This window comes from Canis aureus, chromosome 3 (genome assembly GCF_053574225.1).
Source record: "Canis aureus isolate CA01 chromosome 3, VMU_Caureus_v.1.0, whole genome shotgun sequence".
Taxonomy (NCBI): Eukaryota; Metazoa; Chordata; class Mammalia; order Carnivora; family Canidae; genus Canis; species Canis aureus.
The window spans coordinates 31,792,049-31,815,903 of NC_135613.1; the positions used below are offsets into that span (position 1 = coordinate 31,792,049).

The 23,855-nt window shown below is 57.9% G+C and overlaps 1 protein-coding gene across 5 annotated transcripts in view; it reads right to left on the minus strand.

Moving 5' to 3' along the window:
* Positions 1 to 3,615: 3,615 nt before the first annotated feature.
* Positions 3,616 to 23,855, minus strand: part of SKI (SKI proto-oncogene) — a 70,462-nt gene continuing 50,222 nt past the window's right edge. The window contains exons 2-7 of one of the 5 annotated variants that reach the window (XM_077891573.1): positions 10,351 to 10,473; positions 10,154 to 10,272; positions 9,263 to 9,531; positions 8,871 to 9,172; positions 7,663 to 7,833; positions 3,616 to 6,786 (exon numbers count right to left, since the gene is read on the minus strand). In XM_077891573.1, coding sequence (XP_077747699.1) covers positions 6,598 to 6,786; positions 7,663 to 7,833; positions 8,871 to 9,172; positions 9,263 to 9,531; positions 10,154 to 10,272; positions 10,351 to 10,473 — 1,173 coding nt within the window. In that variant the 3' untranslated portion in view covers positions 3,616 to 6,597. Of the gene's footprint in view, positions 6,787 to 7,602; positions 7,834 to 8,870; positions 9,173 to 9,262; positions 9,532 to 10,153; positions 10,273 to 10,350; positions 10,474 to 23,855 lie in introns of all 5 variants that reach the window. The other 4 variants (XM_077891568.1, XM_077891570.1, XM_077891571.1 and 1 more) reach the window with 4 other exon arrangements.

The following is a 23,855-nucleotide window of genomic DNA, read 5'->3' on the forward strand; positions in this document are numbered from 1 at the left end:
TGTGGGCCGCACCTCCACGGGGTCAAGGCCCCCCAAGGCAAGGGCGGTGCACACCCCACCATGCTCCATGCTGGGCCCCCAGTGCCCCAGGGAACCCCTAGTACCAAAGCAGGGAAGGGAAGGAGGGTCCAGGGTCTACCTGGAGGGGCTGAGATGGGGAAGGGGAGTTCACCGGGCACTGGAGGAATGTGAGGGGAGGGCACAGGTGGGGGCCACAGAGGGCCTGGTGGGCACCCTGGCACTTGCCAGTTTGCACGAGCCAACCTGGTTTTCCCAGGCGCACAAGTTTGCAGACACCACAGCAGTTGCCCACAGCCTCCCTGAACACTGCCTACATCCCTGCTCCGCTGCCTTCCCCTGTCCCACCTCTGCCTGGGCCTGGAGCTGGACTCAGGTGTCCTCTGCGGGGAGACCAAGCCCCGATCTCGGGCTTCAGCCTTCCCAAGGCACCCTGTCCCTAGAGGTTTCCAGAATAACCTTCTGTGGCAGGACCAGAGACCTGGGCAAGAGTTTGGGCCCGGCTTCCTGCCAGTAAGGGCTCCTGGGCCAGGCTGGGAACAGGAAGGCTGACCCTGGCCCTGCCAGACACCTGCCTGGCACAGGCCGCTCCACCTGCCCATCCGTACTGCCCCCCGCAGTGGGGCCACCTGCTCCAGTGCTGGGAGCCCCGGCCCCTGCGGCCCCCAGCCCCTGGCACAGGTCTGGGCACAGATGGTCACGCATGTGAGGCCTGCAAGGCTCACGTCATCACTCTGTGGGGGGCAGGAGGGCAGGGGCAGGCAGGCATCCGGGCCCCAAACGTTCTGCCCCCACCCGTCCCAGGGTGGCTTGGCAGTGGGCAGGGCACACCAGAGGGCACAGAGCACACTGGGTTTCTGTGGGGAGGGTCAGGGTCCCCTCCAAGGCCCTGCTTTCACAGTCAGCTGGGGCCAGCACAACCCCCTTCCTGAGGGCACAGTCTTACGGGACCCTCCCAAGGAGCCCTGCCTCCCCACAGGTGGCGGTCACCCTGAGTGCCCGGGCCCCTCGCCAGCAGGGTGTGGGTGTGGGGCCTTGGGGATTTCAGGGACCCCCCCCTGCAGTCGGAGAGCTGCCTCTGCCTGGCCAGCAGGAAGGGGGGACCTGTGTCAGGACAGGTGGAGAGGGAGGGAGAGGGTGCCGGTGGCCAGCAGAGGCAGGTGGGGCTCCAGGCTGGGTGAGTCCAGGACGGGGCTGCTGGCCACAGCCAGGGGTGCAGGTGGTGTGGAGGGCGAGGGACCACGCTGAGCACGGGGGGGGGGGGGGGGGGGGGGGCAGGGGAACTGACCCCAAGGTCCTCCCCAGGGGCCCAGGGGGGAGGGGCCCTCCCAGCTGTTACTGTAAATGGGCAGGCGGCTTCCTCTTTCCACGGAGGGTGCGCCTGGCATCCGCTGCCCCAGATAAGGGTGCAAGTTCTCGGCCTGCGGTCAGCCCCCCTGACCACAGGGTGCTGGGTGGGGCCTGGGGGGCCAGACTGTGGCTCTGGAGCCAACAGACTGGGAGGAGGGGTGGAGATCCCAAGACCGAGCCAGGCAGGCACAGCTGAGAGCACCAGAGACAGGGCTGTGGCCCTGACTGCTGGTGACAGGCAGAAGTGAAAGCTGGGGGTGGGGGTGGGTCACAGGGCAGGCCCCTGCGTAGGTGCCCAGGAGCAGCCCCTCTAGCCTGTGCTCACCATCCCCGGGGACTTGGAGACGCAGCCTGCAGAGCAGCACCCCCTTGGGGAGGCCCTAGAGCCACAAGCACAGGGAGCAGCCCCCACCAGGGCTCCATGGGCCGCCGGGCCGCCACGCCACAGGACGGACTCGTAGGACAGACTCGGGGACCCAGACCAGAGCCCGGCCATGCTGGAGAGGCGGGTGGTCCTGAGCTGGGGGACCTGGAGGTGGGGTGAAGAGGAAGGGTGTGGCTAGAAGTACTAGGAAGGGGGCTTTGGGAGGGGCGTCCTCACCAGGGGGCTCCTGTCCTGTCTGGCCTGCATCAGGGTTCCCAGGAACCTTTAAGGATGGGGGGGGAGCGAGCAAGAGTGCGAATGTGCAATAGCGTGTACCCACAACCACTGTGCATGAGCTGGGAGAAAAGGGGGGGCCCACGAGCTAGAAGCTCAAGCAGACCACCGCCAACTGAGCCTACAGCCCAATACGGTCTCCATCCCCCCACCCATGAAGCCACAACCGGAGCCCAGATCCCAAGACTGACCCAGAACAGGCTGAGCCACCCAGGTGCCCCAACCCTCGGGACGTGCTGGCTGGCATCCGGGCCTTTTGAGGTTGCTGCCAGACCAGCTCAAAGGCCCTGGGGCTGAGCACCATCCGGGCCATGGGGCCACCCCTCTCAGGCAGCCCTGCCACCCTGAGAAGCCCTCCTTCAGGCCAGCCTCACCCTTTGTGGCCCTCACACTCAGGGCGGCACGCAGACGTTCAGGGAACCAGGGTGGAGGACAGAACCAAGGGGCCCGGGGGGATGGCAGGAGGACTTGCTCTGGGGGATGCTTGAGGGCCCTCGGTGGCAGCAGCATGGGGACACTCACTTGGTGGGGCTCAGGGCATTGCTGCCCCGTGGGTATTCAAGGTCTTCTGAAAGGTCACGCAAGGTGGGCAGGCTTGGTCATGAGGCTGAGAAAGAGGCGAGTGTTTGGCATCGGCAGGAGTAGGGCCTTAGCTGCCCACTGCTGCAGCCCTCAGCTCACCACTGTGGCTGCAGGGGTGCCTCCGGGACCCCCAATAGGGGACCCCAGAGACAGTGAGGGGTGGCCCTCCCAGGAGGGCTGGCTGGTGCCCTGGGGTGGAGGTGGTAGGAGGGGGCCCACAACCCAAGTATCCGGCCCTGCTAAGGGAGCAATCTGACTGATGGTGTCCTCCAGCTCCGTGGGAGACCATCCCCAAGAGGGCGTGGAGCCAGGCCCGTTGACACCCTGGTGACAGAGGGGGGCAGACAGCACTGAGGCCTGTGCAGCAGGACGGGGTCAAGTGGGGGCAGTGGCTGGGGCCCTCGTCCCCTGCCCCGGACCCCACCTCTGTCCCAGGCCCTTGGGGGCACCCCATGAGGGTGAGCCCATGAATAGCAGGCAGAGGTGAGGGCAGGCAAGGCTTGGCCTCCTGGTATCTGCTGTCCCCACCCTAGGCCTGACCTGGGCCCAAGGTAGAGCGGGCTCTTCCTGGCCTGGGTGGGGCTGTCGGGACCACAGTGGGCCTTGTGCCCCCTCCCTGGGAGCTGACCTGCACAGGACCTCTGAGGGCCACGGGGAAGCCGGGAGTACATAGCCCCAGGCATCTGGGAGAGATGGCAGCCCAGCCCCTAGCCCAGCAGAGTCCCAGTGCTGCTCCCTGCTCCGATAGGGCACGAGGGGCACCAGCCATCTACCTGGGGGGCAAGTCTCTGGGCTCAAGAGAGGCAGACAGCACCCCAGGCAGAGTGCTGCCTACCTGCGCCCCACTTCACTCAGGGGCCATGGAGACCAAAGGCCCCCCTCCCCAGTCTGGAGGGCAGACACGGTTGGTCCCATCCCCTCCCAGGGCTCAGGCCCAAATGGGGGCCGGGGGGAGGGGCGGCCCTGGGGGGGGGAACCTTGGGGCCCAAGCATGGCTGTCCTAGGCATACTCTCAAAGTCCTTTATTGTACAAGGTCATCTGTCTGGGGGAGGGGCGCCAAAGGACTAACGGGTACACAGCGAAGTAGATAAATATGCCAAGCTTTTTCTTTTTTCTTTTTAAATCAGGCATTTATAAACAAGAAAGCATACATTAATTACATAAAAATAGTTTTCGATAGTAGAGTAAGTCATCATGTTGTCATTAGCAGCAGCAAAGGAGGGAACAGCGGTGCAGACGCTCCTGGCGGATATAAAGGTAGAGCTGTGTTTTTTTCCTTAACTGAAAAAAAATGTCGCTTGTGACTCCTGACTTAAAGCAAGAACAAAACGGCCTCTTGAGCCTGGTGGACGCAGTGGGCGGGCAGGGGTGGGAGGACAGGGCCCGGGGGCGCCGTAGGGGCTGGCGGGGGGTCCGTCCCTCCGGCAGGTGAGCTGTTCTTCCTCAGTTAAAAACAACCCAGAAAACGAGACAACTACCAGGTAAGAAAAGTTTCTGAAAAAGGAACCACCGTACACGCGTGTGATACAACAGTGTCAAGGAACGGTATTTACAGGGGGACCGTTTTTACACGGGGCTAGTTCTGTACGAAAAGCAGGATATTATGTGTGTGAGTTAGCTGCTCCAAAGATATGAATGTTATTGCTGTTGTTTTTCCCTTCGTTAAAAATCCTCTTTCAGCATAGAAATAATGAGTAATTAAACTGAATACACAATCATTTGGAATAATGGATATTACACACAGGGAGAGTCAACAGCCAACAGGATAGATCCCTTTCCTCCCTTCTGCAGGGAAACTGAAACACAGCTGCACGAACGGAAGCCAGGTCTCAGGCTCCTGGGACCCAGGCCCCCTTCCCCCGAGGATGGAAGGATGGAAGCAGCCAGCACGAGCCGACGCCCCCTCATCTCCTCACCCACTTCACCCAGGGAGAGCTGCCTGGGACCAGAGGGAGCCACCCCAGCTCTGGTGGGCCATGGGCCCCTTGGGCAGGGACGGCAGGGACGGCAGGGACGGGCCTGGGTTGCCCCGAGCTGCCCAGGCTCGGCCAGCTCTCCCTGACCTTCCGGGACAGAGCTGCCACTAGGAGGCAAGGACCCAGGAGTGGAGTTGGTGAGCAGAGGTGGGCAGCACGGGGCCCTGACACAGCTCAGAGCAGCTCCCCGCCCTCCGGAGCCCCAAACCGAACAGTGAACAGGTAGCCCTGGGCCCCTAGATCTCTCCCGACTTTCAGACTTGGCAACAGAGCACAGCCACACAGAAGCACACGGGCACACATGAAGCTCTGTTCCAACTGAATCATTTAGTTTCCCTTGAAGAAATGACTGAGAAAACAACTCCGGAGAAACATGGCCGGACACAGCATTCTGAGTGTTGTGTAGTACACAGGCCCCTCACGGGACCCGGTAATAATGCCCATCGATGGGGACACATACGGCAGAGGGTTAACATTCCATGCATACAAATTCTGGAACTGCAAAAGAAAAACAAAAGCAAAAAAAAAAAAAAAAAAATCCCAACAAACGCTGCATATATATGATGTCCCTTTTGCATTGCACTTTAGAAGGGGGGGTCCAGCAGCACCTGCGCCCTGCCCCCCGTAAACCACGGGCTGGAGCCCCGCAGATGATGTCATCACCAGACCTCTGGTGGGCGCTGCAGCAGGCGGCGCCTGTACCTGTGCCAGCCGTCTCCCCCTCCGTCCGCGCTCACAGCTGCCTCGGTGTTAGAACGGGGTCAAGCGAAGAATTCTGGTAAGATCTTCCTCACATACATAAATACCGTAATTCAGGATGGGGAGCCGCCTCTCGTCTACTGGAAAATCATTTTTTCAAGCTTGGGCATAAAAAACCTTATACAATTTGCATGAACAGTTGAGAGTAAACGAGATTATTTGGAATAAATGCAAGTAACTTATTCTGATAGTGGCAGATTCCATCGCTACTGAAGACAGTATCTCGGGGGTAAGAAGACAAGTCAGGGTTTGCTGTACAAGATGCTGGAAGGCACAGGACTACCCCCCAAGTCAGTTTTTGCATTTTCGTTTTGTGATTCCCTTGTTCAACCAAGCACCAGAGGGGGTTTCTAAACACTCGAGCACTTAGGATGTGGACTCCTCTATAAATGGGGCTGCGATATTTGAAAAGTAAAAACCTCAGTTAACTGGGGAATAAAAAGAGAAGGGAAGATTTTTGACAAAGTGCAGTTCTAAATATACGTTTAAATGAACAAACAAAAAGAAAAAAAGTGAAGTAATGCTGTTTTGTTCCAACACCGCGGCCTCGGTCCCGACGCGACAGGAGTGGCCTAGGGAGGGCGGCCGCGGTGGGGCGGGCCCGGCACTGAGCCCCCTCTGGAGCGGCCGGGTGGGCAGGCAGGCGGAGGTGGTGGCCTGGCTCGGCACGGCTTGCGGCTTGTGGCGGCCTCCCTGCTCTTCCCCAGCGGCGGCACAGGAGGCCCGGGTCCTCGTCGTTGAAAAAATAGACTCTGGAGAAAACCCTCCCTGTCCTTGCTCGGCCACGGACGAGCTGCGATGGCTTCGAGGGGCGGGGTGGCTGCGCCCCGGCAGGTCCTAGGATGGCATCACGTGTTGGTGGGGCTTTTAAAAGTTAGTCATTAAAAAACCTGTTGATTTTTTTTCTGAGTATCAAGTCTTCTTATTGGTTTTAAATAGCTTATAACAAAAATGTAAATGTTAGAACGTTCCAGCAAGCAGAGGCCCTCTGCAGGCCTGGAGCCTCCACTCCAGCCGCAGCTGGGAACCCGGCTTGCACACTCAAACTTGGCCAGTAGAAAATTTTGCAGTGGATTCCAAAAGTATGTGGTTCCAAACACTCGCTTGGTTAGAGGCACAGTAAGACGTTGTGCTATGTGGACGTGGGGGCGGGCCCGCCGGCACGCAGAGCCCCCGAGCCCCCGGCTGGCCTGGGCTGCCTGCCCGCCTGCTCCCTGTGGCGTCCGCACCGCAGCGGCACACAGTGGGATCCACTAGGGCTCCAGCTCAGCCGTGCTCTCGCTGCCCGCTGCCTCGGGCCGGGGCCGCGGCCACAGCTGCTCCTGCAGCTCCTTCACCACCTTTTCCAGATGCTCCCGGGCCTCGCGCTCCCGAAGTAGGTCAGCCCGGAGCTGCTCACGGTCTGCTTCTGCGTGCTGCAGCTTCACCTGTAGGTCCTCGATCTGAAAAGGACGCAGGTATTAGCATCACCCGCTCCTGGCCCCCTGGTACTCTCTCCTCCTCACACTCAGGACATGGGCCTGTGAGGCAGGTGGTGACCAGGCCTGGGATGTCCAGCCTGACAGCAGGACAAGTCCAGACGTGGCCTACAGAGCCTCTGACAGCTGGCAACTACCTAAACCCAGAGAGCGGCCTCGGGGTGCCCTCTTGACCTCCTGAGGCCAGAGTTCCCTTGGAAGCCTGCTGACCAGGCCAGACTCTTGGAGCACCAGTGAGGTCAGGGGAGGAGAGGCTGCGGGGCTCCAGGACTCTGGCTTGGGGGTTGGACAATCAGTGCAGGAACTGTGGGAACCGCAGGCACTGGATGGGCTGCCGAGGTTGGGAGCTCCTTTGCTCCCCAAGGCTGGCTCAGGGATGGTTTCTCAAGCAAAACCACCAAGGGCATGGCCAGGAGGGAACAACTGCACAGAGCTCCTGCACAGTGGCTCACAGGCCCCTGAAGCCCAGGAGGGCATGCTTGCATCAGCCTACTAGGCCCCTAGGGTCCCCTAAGCTTGCAGTAGACCCAGAGAGATGAGAAAGGACCTGGAGATGCAGACAGACCACCTACCACTTCTTGCCCATACCAGGGACCTGCCAGGGCCCCCCCTTTCCCACACACAGCTGAGTCTGGAGGTGGCGCTTGGTGGCCTTGCTGAGAAGCATGGCACCAAGCCTCACAGGCCTCAGTCCATCCCCCGCCACGCCTGCCCCCCAGGCACCAGGTCCTACCTCCCAGGTGGTGCCTCAAAGCCCCTGCCACAAAGCCCCACCCGTACCTGGGCCGAGTACTTGGCGCGCAGGCGGCCGGCCTCACAGCCCTTGTCACACACCCGCACCTGGCGTGCCTGCTCCAGCTCCCGCTTTAAACGCAGTCGGGACTCATTGGCCTCTCTCATCTTCTTTTCATTCTCAGCTCGAAGGCGCTCAATCTCCTTCCGCAGGTTGCGCTTGGCCTCTGTGGCTTCCCGCAGCTTCTCTTTCTTGGCCACACGCAGAAACTCCAGCTCCTGGTGGGGGCGGGGGGAGGGGACAGGTGGCACACATACCAGGCCAGGGTCACCATACCGCCAGTGCCCCCTCCCAGGGGGTCAAAGTCACCCCGCTGCCCTGGTCCTCACCTGCCTGCAGCAATTAGTGCTCCCCAGCACCCCTGCACAGGGCCCTCCCAGCCTTCACATGCTCCCTGGCTCCCAGACACCCTAACCGGCGTGCCTCGTGTCCTCCAGCCTATGGCCTGGGCAGTGACTGAAGTGCTAGAGCTGCGGCAGGACATTTCCCTTCCCCAAGGCAGTGCCCTCACTGGCTCAGGCTTCCAGGCTGCCCTCCTCTAGTCCATCATCAGGGACTGCCACCCCACCCCTCAACATGTTTGTGAGCGTAACATCACATCTCCAACCAGAACCGGGGAAAGGGGGTTCTGAAGAAGCGAGTGCTTGACACACACTCAGAGGGGATATCTGAACTCCTGGGGCTCTCGGGATGGTAGGGCTGTGCTGTGCTAGAAGCCCCACGTGTGAAGCTGCCATATGCCAGACACCAGCCGCAGAGGTGTGAACGCAGCTGCCGCTGAGCAGATCTCCAACAAGGCCGCAAGGGCCCTGTGTGGAGGCCCCACCCTCGGCACTGTGAACTCTGGGCTTCCCCCACTTGTCAGGAAAGGTGGCGCAGAGGACACTCGCCCACAGCCTGAGGAGCCAGGGCTGGCCCCACTGTCTGCCCCTCCTGACGGGGGAGGCGAATGCAGGGCCTCTAGCCCCCTCTTCAAAAGGAAGCAGTCACTTCTGTGGAATCATCTAGAACCCAATGTGCACGCACAGGCCGTGCACTTGTGCCTGGAGCCACCTGGTCCTGCCTGCACACCCGCTGCAGGAAAAGCTGCTGGTTCGGGTGCACGCATGCCAAGTACCGGCTCCACACTGGGCGTGCAAGTCTCAGGCTCCTCGCTGAGAACAGCTGGGCCTTCACTGCCCCCAGAGGGACAGACCAACCCCATGAGGGGCTGAGCCAGGTGCAGGGGTGCCGAGGAGTGGTGTGGCAGTCTCACCTGGTGGAGGCTGCGCTTGGCTTGCAGCGCGGCACTCAGCTTCTCCTCCTGCTTCACGCGCATCTTCACCACCTCGTGCAGGAACTTCTCTTTGGCTTCCTTGGTGTCCAGGCCGCCCTCCAGGGCCTGTCGCAGGTGCTCCAACTCTGCCTCCAGCCCACCACTCGTGGTGTCTGCAGGGGCTGCCACCTCAGGGGCGGGGGGCACAGCAGGGGGGGCATGCACACCTGGGGAGCTCAGGTCCTTGGCAGAGCTGGATGAGGTGAGGGATGGGGACGAGAGCGAAGACAGGGAAGAGGTGACTGCAGAAACAGAAAGGGAAGGGGAGGTCAGCAGGGGGCCCAGTGCACCACCGGGCAGCAGCGAGCCCGCAGGCCAAGACCCCGACTCACACGTACATTCCTCCCTGCTCTCCACCTCCACCTCGGCTTCTGAGTCCTTGTCATCCTCAGGGGCAGCTGCGGGCGCTGGTGTCTCTGGGGCTCCAGGAGTGTCCACGGTCAGCTTCCGCTTCCGTGGCTGGAGGCAGGTGGCTAGAGGCTCAGGGGCCCGGGAGACAACGGTGGCACATGGTGGGCTGCTCACAACCTTCTGCTGGGCAGGCGGCGCCAGGGCCACATTGGGGGCCACACCGGTCTCGAAGCTCTTGTAGGAGTAAAAGCTGCAGGGGCACAGGGGCCGTTGGGGCCATAGGCCTCCCCACCACCGTGGGGAGCACAGGAAGGCTCATAGTGGGACCCGCCCCCTGGAAAGTGTGGAGGTGGAGATGCAAGCCAGGAGCCAGCCCCACAGTAGCTGGCTGCACCCAGGCGAGGGCAAAGAAGTTCTGGGTGTGCCCACCGGGACACTGTCAAAAGGATCAGCACTGCCATGACCACCTTGACCAAGGACTCAGGGTCTGGGCCCCATGTGGACGCAGCAAGAGCACAGCCACGCAAATAGGAAGCTGCAGGCCAGCAGTGTGGCTGCAGAACATAGGGACCTTCTGCCCATGCTGAGCACATGTCACTGTGTCCTCGGGCCACTGAAGGAGCACCCAGAAGAGGGGGAGGGGGCACCAGTCCTGAGACCCACAGAGCGATAGCCTCTCTAGGATCGTGTCTTCATTTGAAGGAAAAAAAAAAAAAAAAAAAAACCCTAGGCAGCCCCACAAAGGGAAGGTCTCACCCAGCAGATGATTACGGACCCCAAGGTGGTAGAGCCCAACTGTGGCCCCACCCCACCCTACCCCACCCCACCCCGGGCCTGTTTGACCACTGGCCACCAGCACAGCTGCCACTCACCTGTCTCGAATCAGGGCTGGGAGGTGTGGGGAGAGCTCTTTGTCACTCGTAGACACCGCGGGGGACCAGGGTCGGAAAGCGGAGAGGCGCTGGCGAGGGTGAACGCAGCCAAGGCTCTGCTGGGAGAGAGGCGCCAGGTGTCAGGAGCTGAGATGCAGAGGCCCGCTGCCGCCCCACGCCCGTGCCCTGCGCACAACCTTGCTGGAGGGGCCAGCCAGGGTCCGCAGCCAGCCAGACTGTTTGTCCTTCTCAGAAGACGGGGGGAGTTGTGAGGGGGCGTCATCTGTTTTCCGGATGGAGGCCGGGGGCTCGGAGGAGACCTGCAAGGGACACAAAAGTTGTCAATGGCACCTCCAGTGGCATCTGCACTCCAGGCAGGGTCTCCCGGCCAGCAGACTGCCCATGCACCAGCCGTCTCCTTGAGCACTCTCTGTGGACCTGTGATGCTGCCACCCCACCCACAGCTGCAGAAGGCCCAGGGTAGGGGTGTCCAGGCTGGGCTCCGGTGTGTGCACTGTGGACTTGGTGCCAAAACAGCCGACGGGAGCTGTGGACTCTGGCCTTCTACCCACACCGGTGGTCATGCCAGGATGGGGAAGAGGCGGCCCGGCAGGCAGGCTCAGTGGTCAAGTGTGGGGCCTTCCATCGGGGGGGTCACCCAGGTCCCCAGAGTTCTGGGTATCACCAAGCAGAATTTCAACAACATGCCGTCAGCCAGAGATGGTGGCACCTTGGCGGGTAGTGCGGCTCTCTGGCAAGACACCGGAGAAAAAGCATTCTCAAAGTAAGAGATGTGCCTTTCCAGCAGGCACACAGAGCTTCAGGACGAAGGCCTCGCTCTTGCTTCCCCCACACCAGGGGCCCCAAGGAGTATCTGTCGGACGCTGTGGGCAGAGCGGCTTCCTGAGCCGGCATCAGGACAACTGCCCTCCGCCCAAGGTGACGGCACAAGATCCCTGAGGGAGATGGGGTCTCTTCCCAAGAAAACAGAACTGCCTTTGGAAGATGGACTGTGCCTCCCCGGGGCCGCTGTGCAGGCGTCCACAGCACAGGTCAACACACATTGCGTTGCATCACCCACATTGCAATGCCACGGTCACTCCCGTAGGTCTGACCTCAGGAGGAGGGAGTAGAGGTGGCGGGGCGGGGAGTGGGGGGCTCTGGCCTGCAGCTGGGAGTTTTGGAGGGGAGACCATGGAGGGGGGCAGGGAAGGGCTCTCCCACCTCTAGGAGCACTTGGAGGATGTACTGTCACAGACCTGGCCTCCTGGGGGCTGGGAGATAAGTGGAGGTATCCCGCTTTACCAGGCTGTCATCACAAAATTCCAGAGACCCAGGACAGACTGGACCCCGGGCAGAGAGCCCGCTGGCAGGACCACAAGGGAAGGTCCTGACCAGCCTGGCATACAATAGTATGCATCCTGCTCCACGGCAGCCCCTCTTGGGACACAGACAGGCAAGGGCAAGGAGGACCGGGAAGGCTTATCCCTAAATCCACTCTGGGCAGATGCAGTCCTCACGCCCCAAGAGAAAATATAAGGACCTCAGACCCACTACAGGGCTGCACTAGCCTTTGTCCTCACAGAGAAGCAGCAGCCCTGGGGCCTGGAGCCCTGCAGCTCAAAGGTCCCCGCCCAGCTCCTGGGAGGCGCCTCAGAGGGGAACCCACAGACTGCTGCGGACAGTTTGCTCAGACGTGAAACAATCATTCAGGAAAGAGAGACCCGTTTGTTGGTGCTTTTAAGGGGAAGAGTCCAGGTGACGTCTGCCTGCATTGCCTGGACACCTCCCACCGCCTATGAGCGGGTAGTCAGTAGGGGGACGGGAGGGGGGGGGGGCGCGCGGTTACGCCAGCAAGGGTGGAGCTTCCTGTCTGAGCAGATAGGAAGCAGGGAGGAGAGGAAACAAGCTGAGTTCTCACCAAGAGAAAAGCCACAGGTCTGGCACTGGCTCCTGCAGGTTCCCAGGGGCACCACCTGACTCTGGCTATAGGGCCACCCCATGTACAGTGGCTGGCTGATGGCGCCCAGCACTCACTGGCCAGAGCCCCATCCATATGGTGGGGGACGGAGGGGGTCCTGGCCTTCAAGCACCGAGTACTCAAACCCAGCCCATTGGTGCTAGCAAGGGCCAGAGCCTCCCCTGCACCCCCCCTCCACTGCCTGTCAACCCTAGGATGGGGAGGGGTCTTCAGGCAGCTGGGGTAGTTCCTTTGGAATTCCTGTAGCAAGAAAAACCCTATAAGCAGGACTTTCTATGGAAGTGAGAGCTCAGCAGGAAGGGGCCACGGGGAAGCCTCGACAGGACGTTTGGACACTGGGCCCTGAGGGAGGGTCATGGCTCCCTGTCACCTGAGGGCTCTCTAAAGCCCTGGCAGGACATGCTTCCTCAAGTGCCAGCGAGTCCCAGTGATAGCAGGCGTTCAGGGATACAACCATGCCCAGTGACATCCCCATTGTGCAAGAGGTCAGCAAGCAGGTAAGGACAGTCACTTTTGGTTTCTGACCCTTCTCAAGGCCTTCAAGCCAGGTTGTGGGGGCCTATAATCCCCAAGGAGGGGGCAGGCTTCTGGGCCTTGGACCTGGCCAGAGAAGCAAGGCCTACACCCCTGAGCCTGAGGCCAAGAGCCTGCTGGGGCTCCTGTACAGCAAGGTGGGTATAGCAGCTGGCCAGTGCACTACCCATGGACACTGTGCCATGCATGTGCAAGGGCAAGTGCCACCGTGCACAGGTGTGCTCCCATGTGCACACCCCCAGGAGACCCCAGCCTGCCACGGAGCTGCAGCCCTGCTGAAGATCTGGTGGCACAACAGCCAGACTATGGAACAAGCCCTGATTCTCACGACAGACGAGTACATAAAGAAGGTGTTGTATGCAAACGATGGAATATTATTCAGCCATCAAAAAAAAACAACCTTGCCATTTATAAGGACGTGGATGGAATTAGAGGGTATCACACTAAGTAAACTCAGTCAGAGAAAGATAAATACCACATGATTCCACTCAGGTGGAATTTAAGAAACATGCAGAGGAACCATCGAGGAAGGGAGGGAAAATCAAGACGACATCAGAGAGGGAGAAAAATGAGGGGCTCTGAACTCTGGGAAACAACCTGAGGGTCGTGGGGGATGGGTGGCTGGGGGATGGGAGTGATGGAGGGCACGTAGGGGGATGTAAGATGACAAATCACTGACCTCCACCTAGGAAACCAGTAATACATTATATCTTAATTAGCTGAATTTAAATTTTAAAAATTGTGGTTCCCAGGGCTGAAGGGAGGTGGGAATGGCAAGTTATTGTTTAATGGGCATAGAGTTTCAGTTTTACAAGATGAAAAAATTGAATGGATGGATAGGAATGATGGTTGCACAAAAATGTTAATATACTTAATGCTATTGAACTGTACACTTAAAAATGCTTAAAATGGTAAATTTTATGTTACGTATATTTCAATTTTTAAAAATAAATGTTTTTAAAAAAGAAAAGAAAAAGAAAAAAAGAGCTGGCTATAGATGCCGTGGGCACCCACCCAGGACCACTGAGTATGTGTGTTCCTCACAGAGGAGAGGACACCCCACAATGAGGTTCTGCACACTGTGCTTAGGGCCTCTGGAGGTTTGCAAGCATTTGGGGGTATGAGTTAGGGATGACTTGACTACGTGACCTTTATGTCAACCTAGGCCGGGGTGTCAGTCATGTCACTGATTCTGTGGGCTCCATCAGATACAAGTGGAATGGGGGTCAGGATGGCTGCTGGGGTTGTGGCCACTACCCCAGACCAGTGCAGGGAAGAGGAGAGTAGACGAGAGGGTCAGTGGCCACCAGGAGCCACAGCTTCTGGCATTAGCCCCAGGGCCTCGTGCTCACAAAGGCCGTACTTCAGTGCCTGAGTCCCAAAGGCACAGAGGGACAGCCCAGGCCAAGGCCCAGAAGCAGGGCGGGGTGGAAGGAGGGCTTTGGGCTCCGGGACCTTGGATTTCTGAGCTGTCCCTCCTCCACACTCTGCTGAGAACCCCATGTTCCACCAGCATGGTGAGGCCTGGGCTGAACCCCTAGAGCAAGACTCCTAGAAGAGATGCCACTGGCAGCACCCCATGTTTTCTTGGCGGAAGGAGCACATTACCGCTCTGCCTCCCGAGACTGCCCTGGGATGTTCTATGAGCTCCCACACTCAGAGCCTGAACCCAGGAGGGGTCCCTGTCCTGCCCTGTCAATTCTCACGCACGGTTTCCCGTGCAGCACCCTGCACATCTTCAAAAAGACTGAGAAACTGCTCATGGGGAACAGAGGAGGGAAAAAAGACGTCCCAGATGCTGGCTGACAACACTGGCCCAAGCACACAACCTGACTTCTGTGCCGAGCTCTGGCTGCCATGGTGGACACTCAGCATTGCTCAGGCATCTGCTTCTGGGGTAACACTGGTAGTGAAGAGGGGCTGCTCCTGCCCAACTCTCAGGCAGAGCCAGAAGCCAGCTGGGGATACAGCTGCCCACTGCAAACCAGGACAGCCCAAAGGAGGGACACCTAGCAGCGAGGCCAGAACACACCTGTAGAGCACAGATCCAGTAGAGCGAGGCTGGCCCAATCTGCAGCCATGTGCCAGGCACTGCCTGAATGCAAAGCCAGTGCGATCGAGGCAGGGCCCTGCAGTGTGCCACATCCAACACCTATAGCTCACGGGAGGGACAAGAGCCACCCTAAGAGGCTGTCCTGCAGGAAGGGTCACGCTGAGTGGGAATAGTCACCTTCCCCACCCAGGTCCACAGACCCCAAATTTTATCCATGCCCACTTGGGAGATGTGTGGGTCTTAGGCTGAGGATCTTAACACTACAGTCTTAAGACTCTGCCTGTCATAACTGGTGCTATGGATGCTCAAAGGACGAGAAGCAGTGACCCTGGTCTGCTCACTGGGCACCAGCTCTGCCACGAGAACCAATGTCCTAAAGCAAATGTCTGTCTGGGGCACACCAGCAGCTTCAGCACGCCTCTGGCTCCCTGCACCGAGCTGCCTCCCTGGCTGGTGGGGTCAGGGTCTCAGGCTCCTCCACCCTCACCTAGGATGTCCCCTACTGGGTCCTTCTCTCCCTGTGCTCTGTCTGGACACCCTTGGTACGGGTCACCAGGCCTCAGCACCATGGAAGCACACAGAGCCCTGTTGTGCAGGCTGCTCACGAGTATATCAGAGCACACGTACACCCGGGCAAACGAATAGCATCCCCCCTCCCCACCCCCCGCCCCCATTCAGAGCAGATGGGAACTGCTTTGCTTTTGTTTTCTTACTATACTTAGATGAATGCCTAAGGCCAGGGAAACATGCTGCCTGGGGTGCCACGCAGTGGGGCTGACATCAATTGCCCCCCAGGTCCCCTCTGGCCCAACAGTTCTGGGCACTGATAGGACCGTGGTGAGGGCAGCGTCCTCATAGCAGCTGGCCCAGAGCTCCAGATCCCCACCGAGGGCCAGCAAAGACAAGATGCGTCCTCACAGAGGAAATGAGTCTCGGGTTCTTGAACTTGCAGCAGCAGAGCCAAGCCCCAATGGCTAAGCCAGGGCTGGGGACCCAGGAGGGGTTCAGCAGCGATCCACCTCCCCCAGCAGCAGCAGGCCCAGGTGACGGTCAGACACAGCCCCTATGGCAAAAAAGGCTCTCCAGCAGTGTTCGCTCAGGAAGCAGGAAGTTAACAGCCAAGGCTAGGCAGGCCCCCAGACTGAGGACAGGAGAACCAAGCCAGGTGGGCAGCACCGCACCACCCCCCCAGCACAAGCCAATGAGAAGAGTCACAGGCCTCAGCCAAATGCCAAATGCCAAGATAGAGCATCAGTAAGATCCACTTGAGACCTTTTCTGCTCAACGTGCAGATGACCTGGGGCTGAATTTTGCTCAATTCCTCAGGGAACAGGAAAGGAGTTCCAAGTCACAGGTGGGATGAACAGCAGAAACCCCATCCTCCCAAGCCCCCAGCTCACAGCAGGCCAGACCTTTGCAAAAGGCCCCCAAAGGACAAAGGACCAATGCCCCAGACCCAGGGGAGGCTCCCAGGGCTCAGGAGCATGTCAGATGTCATGAAGGTAGAAGACTCCCCAGAATCTAGAACCACGCAGAGCCTCAGGCCACACACACCCTCCATAGGAGCACAGCGACCACGCCAAGCTGCATGTCACTGGCACCTTGGCAGGAGCAGCCATAGGGCTGAATGACCCCACAGCAGGCCTGGCCTGGCCTGTATGACCTACAGCTGACAGCTCCATGCTCAGAGGGCCTAGGGGGCCAAGAGCCTGGCAGCAGCTCCTCCCCATTCCCCAAACTCCCTTCAACCCGCGGCCTTGGCACCAGTACCTGCAGAGCCCAGCCCCACCACCTTGTCCACTGGGGCTCCCAAGGCAGGGATAGCCACTCTGGGCAGTGCCCTGCTGCTGGGCCTCAGCCTCATGCTTTCCCACTCTGTGCTTGGGGGCCCGGCTGTGAATGCCTAAATACTAATTAATTGCTAATTAAAGGGCAAACAACAGGTCCTAGACCAAACCCCTTCCCCCTTCGCTGCCGATTTGGTGCTGATGGTCCCTGCTTTGAACCTTCCAGGCACAAGGGGTTTGAGTCAAACTTTAGAGTTGGTACACCCAAAATCAAAACAAAACACTGCCAGATACTAGCCTACACAGCCACTCACTGTCCCCTGAAGGGTCCTGCTGTCCTAGCACCAAGTAGGCAGGTTTAGCCACACCAGGCAAAGTCGGGGTCATCGAGCTTGAGAGTGACCACGGATGAGGTTCCCAGAGGTGCTCAAGGCTGGAGACACTGCTGAAGGCTGTGCACAAGCAGGACACGCTGGCCTCCAACACTTAAGACTAAGAGAATGTGAAGCCTGAAGAGATTCAAGCAATCCCTAACAAGCTCTGGGAGAGCTATGTGCTGTGATCCAAGAGACCAGCTGGTGCTGGAGGAACCCCCTGGTCTGTTACCCCACAGAGAAGGAGTATAGCAGGGCCTGGGCCTCCAGGGGACCCCACCCAGGCCCCCAGGAGCCTTGGAAGGCCACAGCCACGTTGCCAGCAGTGTGTTTTAGTTGGGGGAGGCTGCCTGTGCCCCAGACAGAGCAGCAACATCTGAACCAGGGGGCGTGGACCACGGAGGAAGGTTCTCAGTCCCAGCCTCAGGAGTGGAGCTTCCCATGGGGGTGGTGAGGAGCTGGCTTATCTGTCCAAGCAAGCCAGGGGTGCTGGTCCTGGAGCAGGACATGAAGACCCAAGGTGCTGGAGGGCAGGGCTACGCAGGGAGATGGCAGAGGGTCCTCAGGGGATGGGGTCCTCGAACAAGGCTTAGGACACCAAGAAAGCCATAAAAAGATGGTGGAAAGGCAGCCTGGATGTCTTGGTACGTACCCAGTGCCACAGGGGTGACTACTTCTTGCTTTTTTTTATTAAAGATTTTATTATTTATTCATGAGAGACACAGAGAAAGGCAGAGACACAAGCAGAGGGAGCCTGATGTGGGACTCAATCCCAGGACTCCTGGACTACAACCTGAGCCAAAGTCAGATGCTCAACCACTGACCACCCAGGCATCCACTTTTTGTTATTGTTTTTTTTATTTATCAGCAAATAAAGGGCCCCCTTCGGTGAGTGGGTCTATTGAGAACCAAAACTGGCCTAAATCCATTCCTGAGACCCTGCTGCCTGGCCCTCAGGCTGACTGCTCAGGCCCCGAGAGGTCTCACTGGTAATGAGGCACAGCGTGAGGGTCAAATGACAGAGTACCTGGCAAAGTGGCTGTAAGGCCAACAGACATCCCACCTCCTGACCAGGCCACCACCACAGCATGTCAGAGATGCCACATGTGGGCCCAAGAGTGAAGGTGATGCCTCACCCCCGGACGGCCTGGTCAGTGAGTTGTCAACTTGGCAAAAGGATGCCGCTTGGCGTCTGCCCCCGCAGACTTGGTGTCTGCATGAAGCGAGGTTTTGCAGCAGAGCCCCAGCCAGCAGCATAGTGTGTGTCCAGCTGAGACACCCCCCCAGGAAAGTAGTTAGGTTCTGCGAGGATCACCAGCCTCTCCACAGGGCTGCTTCCATTCTGGACAACTGAGTAGCACACAGCAGGCGCAAGTTCCAGATTAAGTCAGGGACCCTGCCCCAAGCTCATGGGTGTGCAGAGAGACCCCCGTTCTGTGAAGTTCACACGGAGCTGGGTGTAAGTGCTCTACTGCACAACACTCCTGCCCTCTGCCCCCGTCCTGTGCTGCATGCTTCCACTAGGTCACAGCCTTCTGAACGACGACCGCACAGCCCACCAGCCTCAGATCTGACCTGTGAGCGCTGCCGGCTGGCACAGCCCCGAACCATGGCTGTCGGTGCAGTAAGTGAGGCAGTTGAGACAGTTCGGCACCGGGGACATGGGCAGGCTGTGCCAGGAGCTGGGGAGAGCATCTCATCAAATATCCAAAGCTGTTCTGATTTCAGTGGAAGCAGTTCTGGGAAGCGGCAAGGCTGACAAGAAGAGATAGCACCAATGTCTCACAGAGGCTGAGGCCTGGGGGTGAGGCCACGGGCAGCTGCTGCACACCCGCACCCTCCTCTCCAGCAGGCTGTGATGATAGCCCGCAGGGGCTACCCCTGGGGGGCTAGTGCCTGCCCCAGTGGTGGGATCACCCACACCCCCAAGTTCTTCAAATGCAAACAATGGCCACCATGAGGGCCACAGCCTAGCTAACACTCCCAAGGTCCACCAATTCCAGGCAAACGTGGTCACATGCAGCCTGTGATCCTGTCAGGGCCCTTACTGTGGTGCTGCGACCATGACTAGTCTGTTTCCTACATGGCCGAAAGGTGGCTCCTTGAAGGGTGGGTGTCTCACCTGTACTCACCATGCTTTCTGGGGGGAGCAGCCCACGCCACCAAAACCCACATTTCCGTGGGGTGGTGCCTTTGGGGTCTTGGGGCGAAGGCTGCTGATGGGTACCTTTCTCGACCCTCGCAAAGAAAACTTGAACCCTTGGGGCCAACAGGGCCAGAGCCATGGGTTTCCTGCCGACCATGCACACTGCTGCCAGTCTGGTTCCCCACAAGCCATGCTGACCCAAGGACGTTAATGCACAAGGAGCAAAAGATGGAACATGCAAGTGGGCGCTCAGTAAGGCAAGACCTTCCCCTGCTTCAAAAGATGCCACCAAGAACATGGCAAGACAATCACCAACTGGGACAAACAATGCAAATTGGGCACCGGCTGAGGGACCTGTCTCAGGACAGAGAAAAACCGCCACTTGACAAAACCAACAGAAGCTTAGAGGAGAAAGGGGAGAAAGCAGGGACCAGACCTTCCTCCCCTAGAGCCCTGCCCGAGGCCACGCCTGTCTGCAGCAGGCAGCCAGACACCACTTCACACCCACCCAGGCAGCCAGGATCAGACAGACAATCATAGGACAAGGACGATTGTGAGGGAGGCCAGGAACCTCAGCCCAGTGGGAGGGGCTGGAAACACACAGCTGTCCTAGAAGGGGGCCCTTCAGCAGGAGAGACCCAAACCCCCGAACACGGCAGGGGCGAGGGGCCCCCGCGATTGCCTGTAACTGTTGACCAGAGGCCTTAGCAGCCACACAGGCACCTAATCCACACAGTCTGCAGTTCTGTGTGTTACACATGTTGTGTCCTTACAGTAAAGTAAGCTACACAAAACAAAGTGCTACTAAGAAAATCAAAAGAAAGAGAAAACCCAGGGTTGAATTTGCACATGTGGTAATTCACACGGCCTGTTTACAAGACGAACTGTCCTTCAGGACGAACCTCAATGCTGTCTTATACGATACAAAATCCTGGAGACATTGTACATATTACTAACACTGACATCAAAAAATGCAAAGATGGTGTGAAAAATAAATTCATACATATTTACAGGTATAACAGTTCACGCACTTGATAACGAAGCAGCGAGAGCACTGCCTTCTGGAAGCCTCGCCCATCCACTAAGAAACAAACTGTTACAAACCTTTTATTTTACAACATATAGGATTACGGTCATATTCATAATACAGTACCACAAACTTTTTTACATGCTTTTAAAACCACTGACCTGTGATGATAGGCCCAAAGCCACTTTCTCCAGTTCCTCCAATTATGAGAAAGAAGCCAATTATACCATAATTACTTGAGAGCAAAGTTACAGAATCAGGAGAGCAAGCTTGCCTGAGCCACAACTGCCTCCAGCAGGACGTGGGCACCTGAACTATCAAGTGGCCCCCCGCAGACAAATGGGTTCTCAGCATCGCCATCAAACATCACCCTCAGAGGCTCAGGTTTTACACACAAAACCCCTAAGGAAAGGAGAGCCCATACCAAAGGTCAGGGAATGTTCTGGTCTGGCCCCATCCAGACCACAAGATGCCCTGGTCTAAGCTATGGAAGGGGTGAGTGGTGGCAAGGACTCCATGATGAAGGGGCCTGGCCTTGCAGAGACCCCAGCCTGCTCCCACTGAGCCAGGACCTGGTGCCAAGACACTGGCAGCAGCATGGGGGTGGAAGGACCGAGCCACCAGGAGTGTAGGCAGCTCTTGGGAGGGGAGAGTGTGAAGAGCAGCTGGCTTGGGGAGACATGGGGTCACAGGCTTCTAGAAGCTACTCTGTGCAAGGCAAGGGATGGGCGAGGCCTCAGCGGCCAGCTGGGCAGCTAGGGCCATTCCAGGATGACACTGTGGCCTGGCTAAGGCCAGGGGCGGCGTGCTATATGCAAACGCAGGAGCTCAGGGCAGGAGGGCAGGTGGCTCCTGAGGCCCACCAGGCCACCTCCCCTAGTCGTGTGGTCTGGTGTCCTGGGCAGTGGGCACCACAGGAGCCCTACTCCAGCCAGCTCTCAACCTGGTACCTGTTCACAGATGAGAGAAGGTGTTGCTTGAAACCACCACCTGGCACAGCATCAGGCCCCCTGCACTGAGCCGGAGCCCCTACTCTCAAGCGTCAGGTCGGCATCTGGGCCCCTCCCTTCCCAGCACCCATGCTCTGACACTCCCTCATCTGTTCCCTGACTCTCGGTTCCTGAGAACTCAGATCCCTGGGGCTGGTACCTGGGGGGCAGCACATTCAGCAGCATTGACTTTGGCATCATCTGTGGCCCCATCCTGGTTTATGAACCACTTGGAAGACAAAGCAGCCCTGCCCATCCAACCTCAGGTAATCTATAACCGTGAGAACTAGCCTGTGTCCCCCAGACTGAGGCCTCAGAGCCCACAGGCCTTGGAAAGGCAAGTGGGAGGACTTCTCACAAATCAGCAACATTGTGTCTGAGCACAAGTGAGCACTTTTAACAGGTAGAGATGTCATAGGAAAACCACATCTAGGGTTCTGAATACACGCATCTGTTTCCTAACTTAGAGACTAAAAAGCAATTCTTTCTCATGGTTTGGCACATTTTAACACAGAATTCAACCATGAAGTGACATATCCAAGCTGGAAACTTGGTGCAGGTTTAGAACTGGGGCAGGCAGGACCTAGCATTTAGGTTGCCCACAGCTTCCAGATGACCGGAAACTTTTGTTACATTAAGCTCACCAGGACAGCTAAAGCCCAGGTATGGCCCGGAGGCACGAAGCCATGGGTTTCATGCTCCAGAGCAAAGATAGCAGCTTCAGGCTGGGCCTCTGGAGAGAGCGGAGGGAAGGGCCAGTGGCCACACTGGGGTGCTGGGGGTCTCTCCATGACACTTGGACAGAGGGCGCAAAGATTCCAGTATCCATGTTCTAATTCTCCTCTCACTGAGTGGGTCAGCAGAAACAGCCAAGACCACAAATTAAGAGATGAAAGTATTCATAGAAACATCGTTAGGGCTTCAAAGCAGCCTGCCCCATGATGCGGACAGGCTATGACCACCCCCAAAGAACATGTGTGCTTCTCGGCCCCATGGCACTGAGGCCTGGAGTCCTCCACAACTGCTCCAAACATCAGAGGAAACAGTACAATGTCCCTGGCAGGAGTGGACCTCGGGAGGAAAAGCTCACGCACCTGGGACCAAAGATGAGAAAAACTATATGACATGTCTGCTGCACTGACCCAGGGGGCCTGCCGTGACCACAGTGGTCAAGGACCACCCCCACCCAGCCTGTGCTAGGAGAGCCCCACGTCCACGAGTCCAAAGTGGAGGCTGAGATCAGCAGAGTCAGGGGGCAGCACCACACACTCCACTAATCACCCCAGGCCCCAGGGCCTCATCCAACAGAGCAATGGGTACAAGCACTAAAACAGACCTAGTTCAAGATGAGTAAATACATACAGAAAAAATGTGAGAAAGGAGTAAGACATCAAAAAAGATCACACAGATTGGAAAAAAAGCAGAACTTTCCAGAATAAAAATAGTTCTCAAGGAAATTATTCAAACGCAGTGCAGAGGAAAGCGAGATGAACACACAAGAGAGGGTAACAGACGTGAAAGAGAAGAGAAGGAATCCCAGAAGGAGAGAGCCTGGAGACAGTGCCTAAGAACCTTCTGTATCTGGTAAGAGGCCCTCAGGTTTCGGAGGTGAGGCAGAGGAGGGACCTTTCAGGTTCAAGGTCAACGCCATCACACCACCACCACCAAGGTCAAGAAAGTGCCGTGTTTCCCGGGCCACGAAGCCTCAGCTTCAGTGTCTGATGTAGCAAATCCCCACAGATGCAGGACCCATGTGGGAAGCAGGGTCCTAAACACACCCTGTGGCGGCCACGTGGCACCTCCCTGTGCAGGGCAAGCAGCAGAGGCTTCCTCCCAGCTTCATAGGGGTCGGCATACCCTACAACACAAGGACACAGGACCGTGTAGAACGCAGCGACTCCGACCACACCCGCATGCTCAAGGGTGCGGCCGCCCCCTTGTTGACTTGTCCTGTGCCCCCCTCCTCTCCCATGTGTCCTGTCCCCCTCTCCCTCTGCCAGTGAGAGGCCCAGGAAGTACAGCTTGGATGGTGTCCTCTTTGACACCTTGGGCCATGGCTCCTGGTCCACAGCGCCCCCCCACCCCCAACTGGGGATGCTAGATGCTTTGTGACAGAATCCAACTGTCTCCTACAGGTCAACTCTAAACCCCCTGCTTAGAGCCACCCTAAATCAGCCCAAGACCTGCATTATGGACCATTCCTGAAGATTTTACAGTTCTAGAAACTGCATAGCTATTTTTATAAGTACCATTAATATTTTCCACAGGATAATTCATGTTTCATATTATGCTTAAATTAACCTATTTCTGATTATTGTGGTACAGAGGAAGTAGATTAAATTTGCAAGACAACGCCAAACCCCAAAATGAAGTGAAAATAGCAATTTTAAAGATTCACCTTGATCTCTTAAAAAAAATTAAGTAGGTCATCTTTTCTGTTACTTCCACACTGTTGAGAGTAAGTTAAGTCTTCTCTAAGGACATTTAGTCACGGACTACTGGGCCTCATGCCCCTGCCCAAGAATCCAGGGCTCTGACACTCGCAGCACCAGTCAGCACCTTCCTTCTCCAAGGACCCCCAGACCTCTGCCAATCGTGGCCTGTGCACCACGGTGGAAGGACACAATATAGGCTCCAGCTCCCAGGAGGAGAAGCCCCCCAGGGTTGGGCAAACTACTGGGCCTGGAGATCACCTACCAGCCCATCTATGAAAACACAAAAGTACCCCTCGAAACAGAGGGTGGAGCAGGGAGGGTTGGAGTGGCCCAACCCTCTATCCCTTCTGCAGACTCTGGGGTTGGGGGGCACATG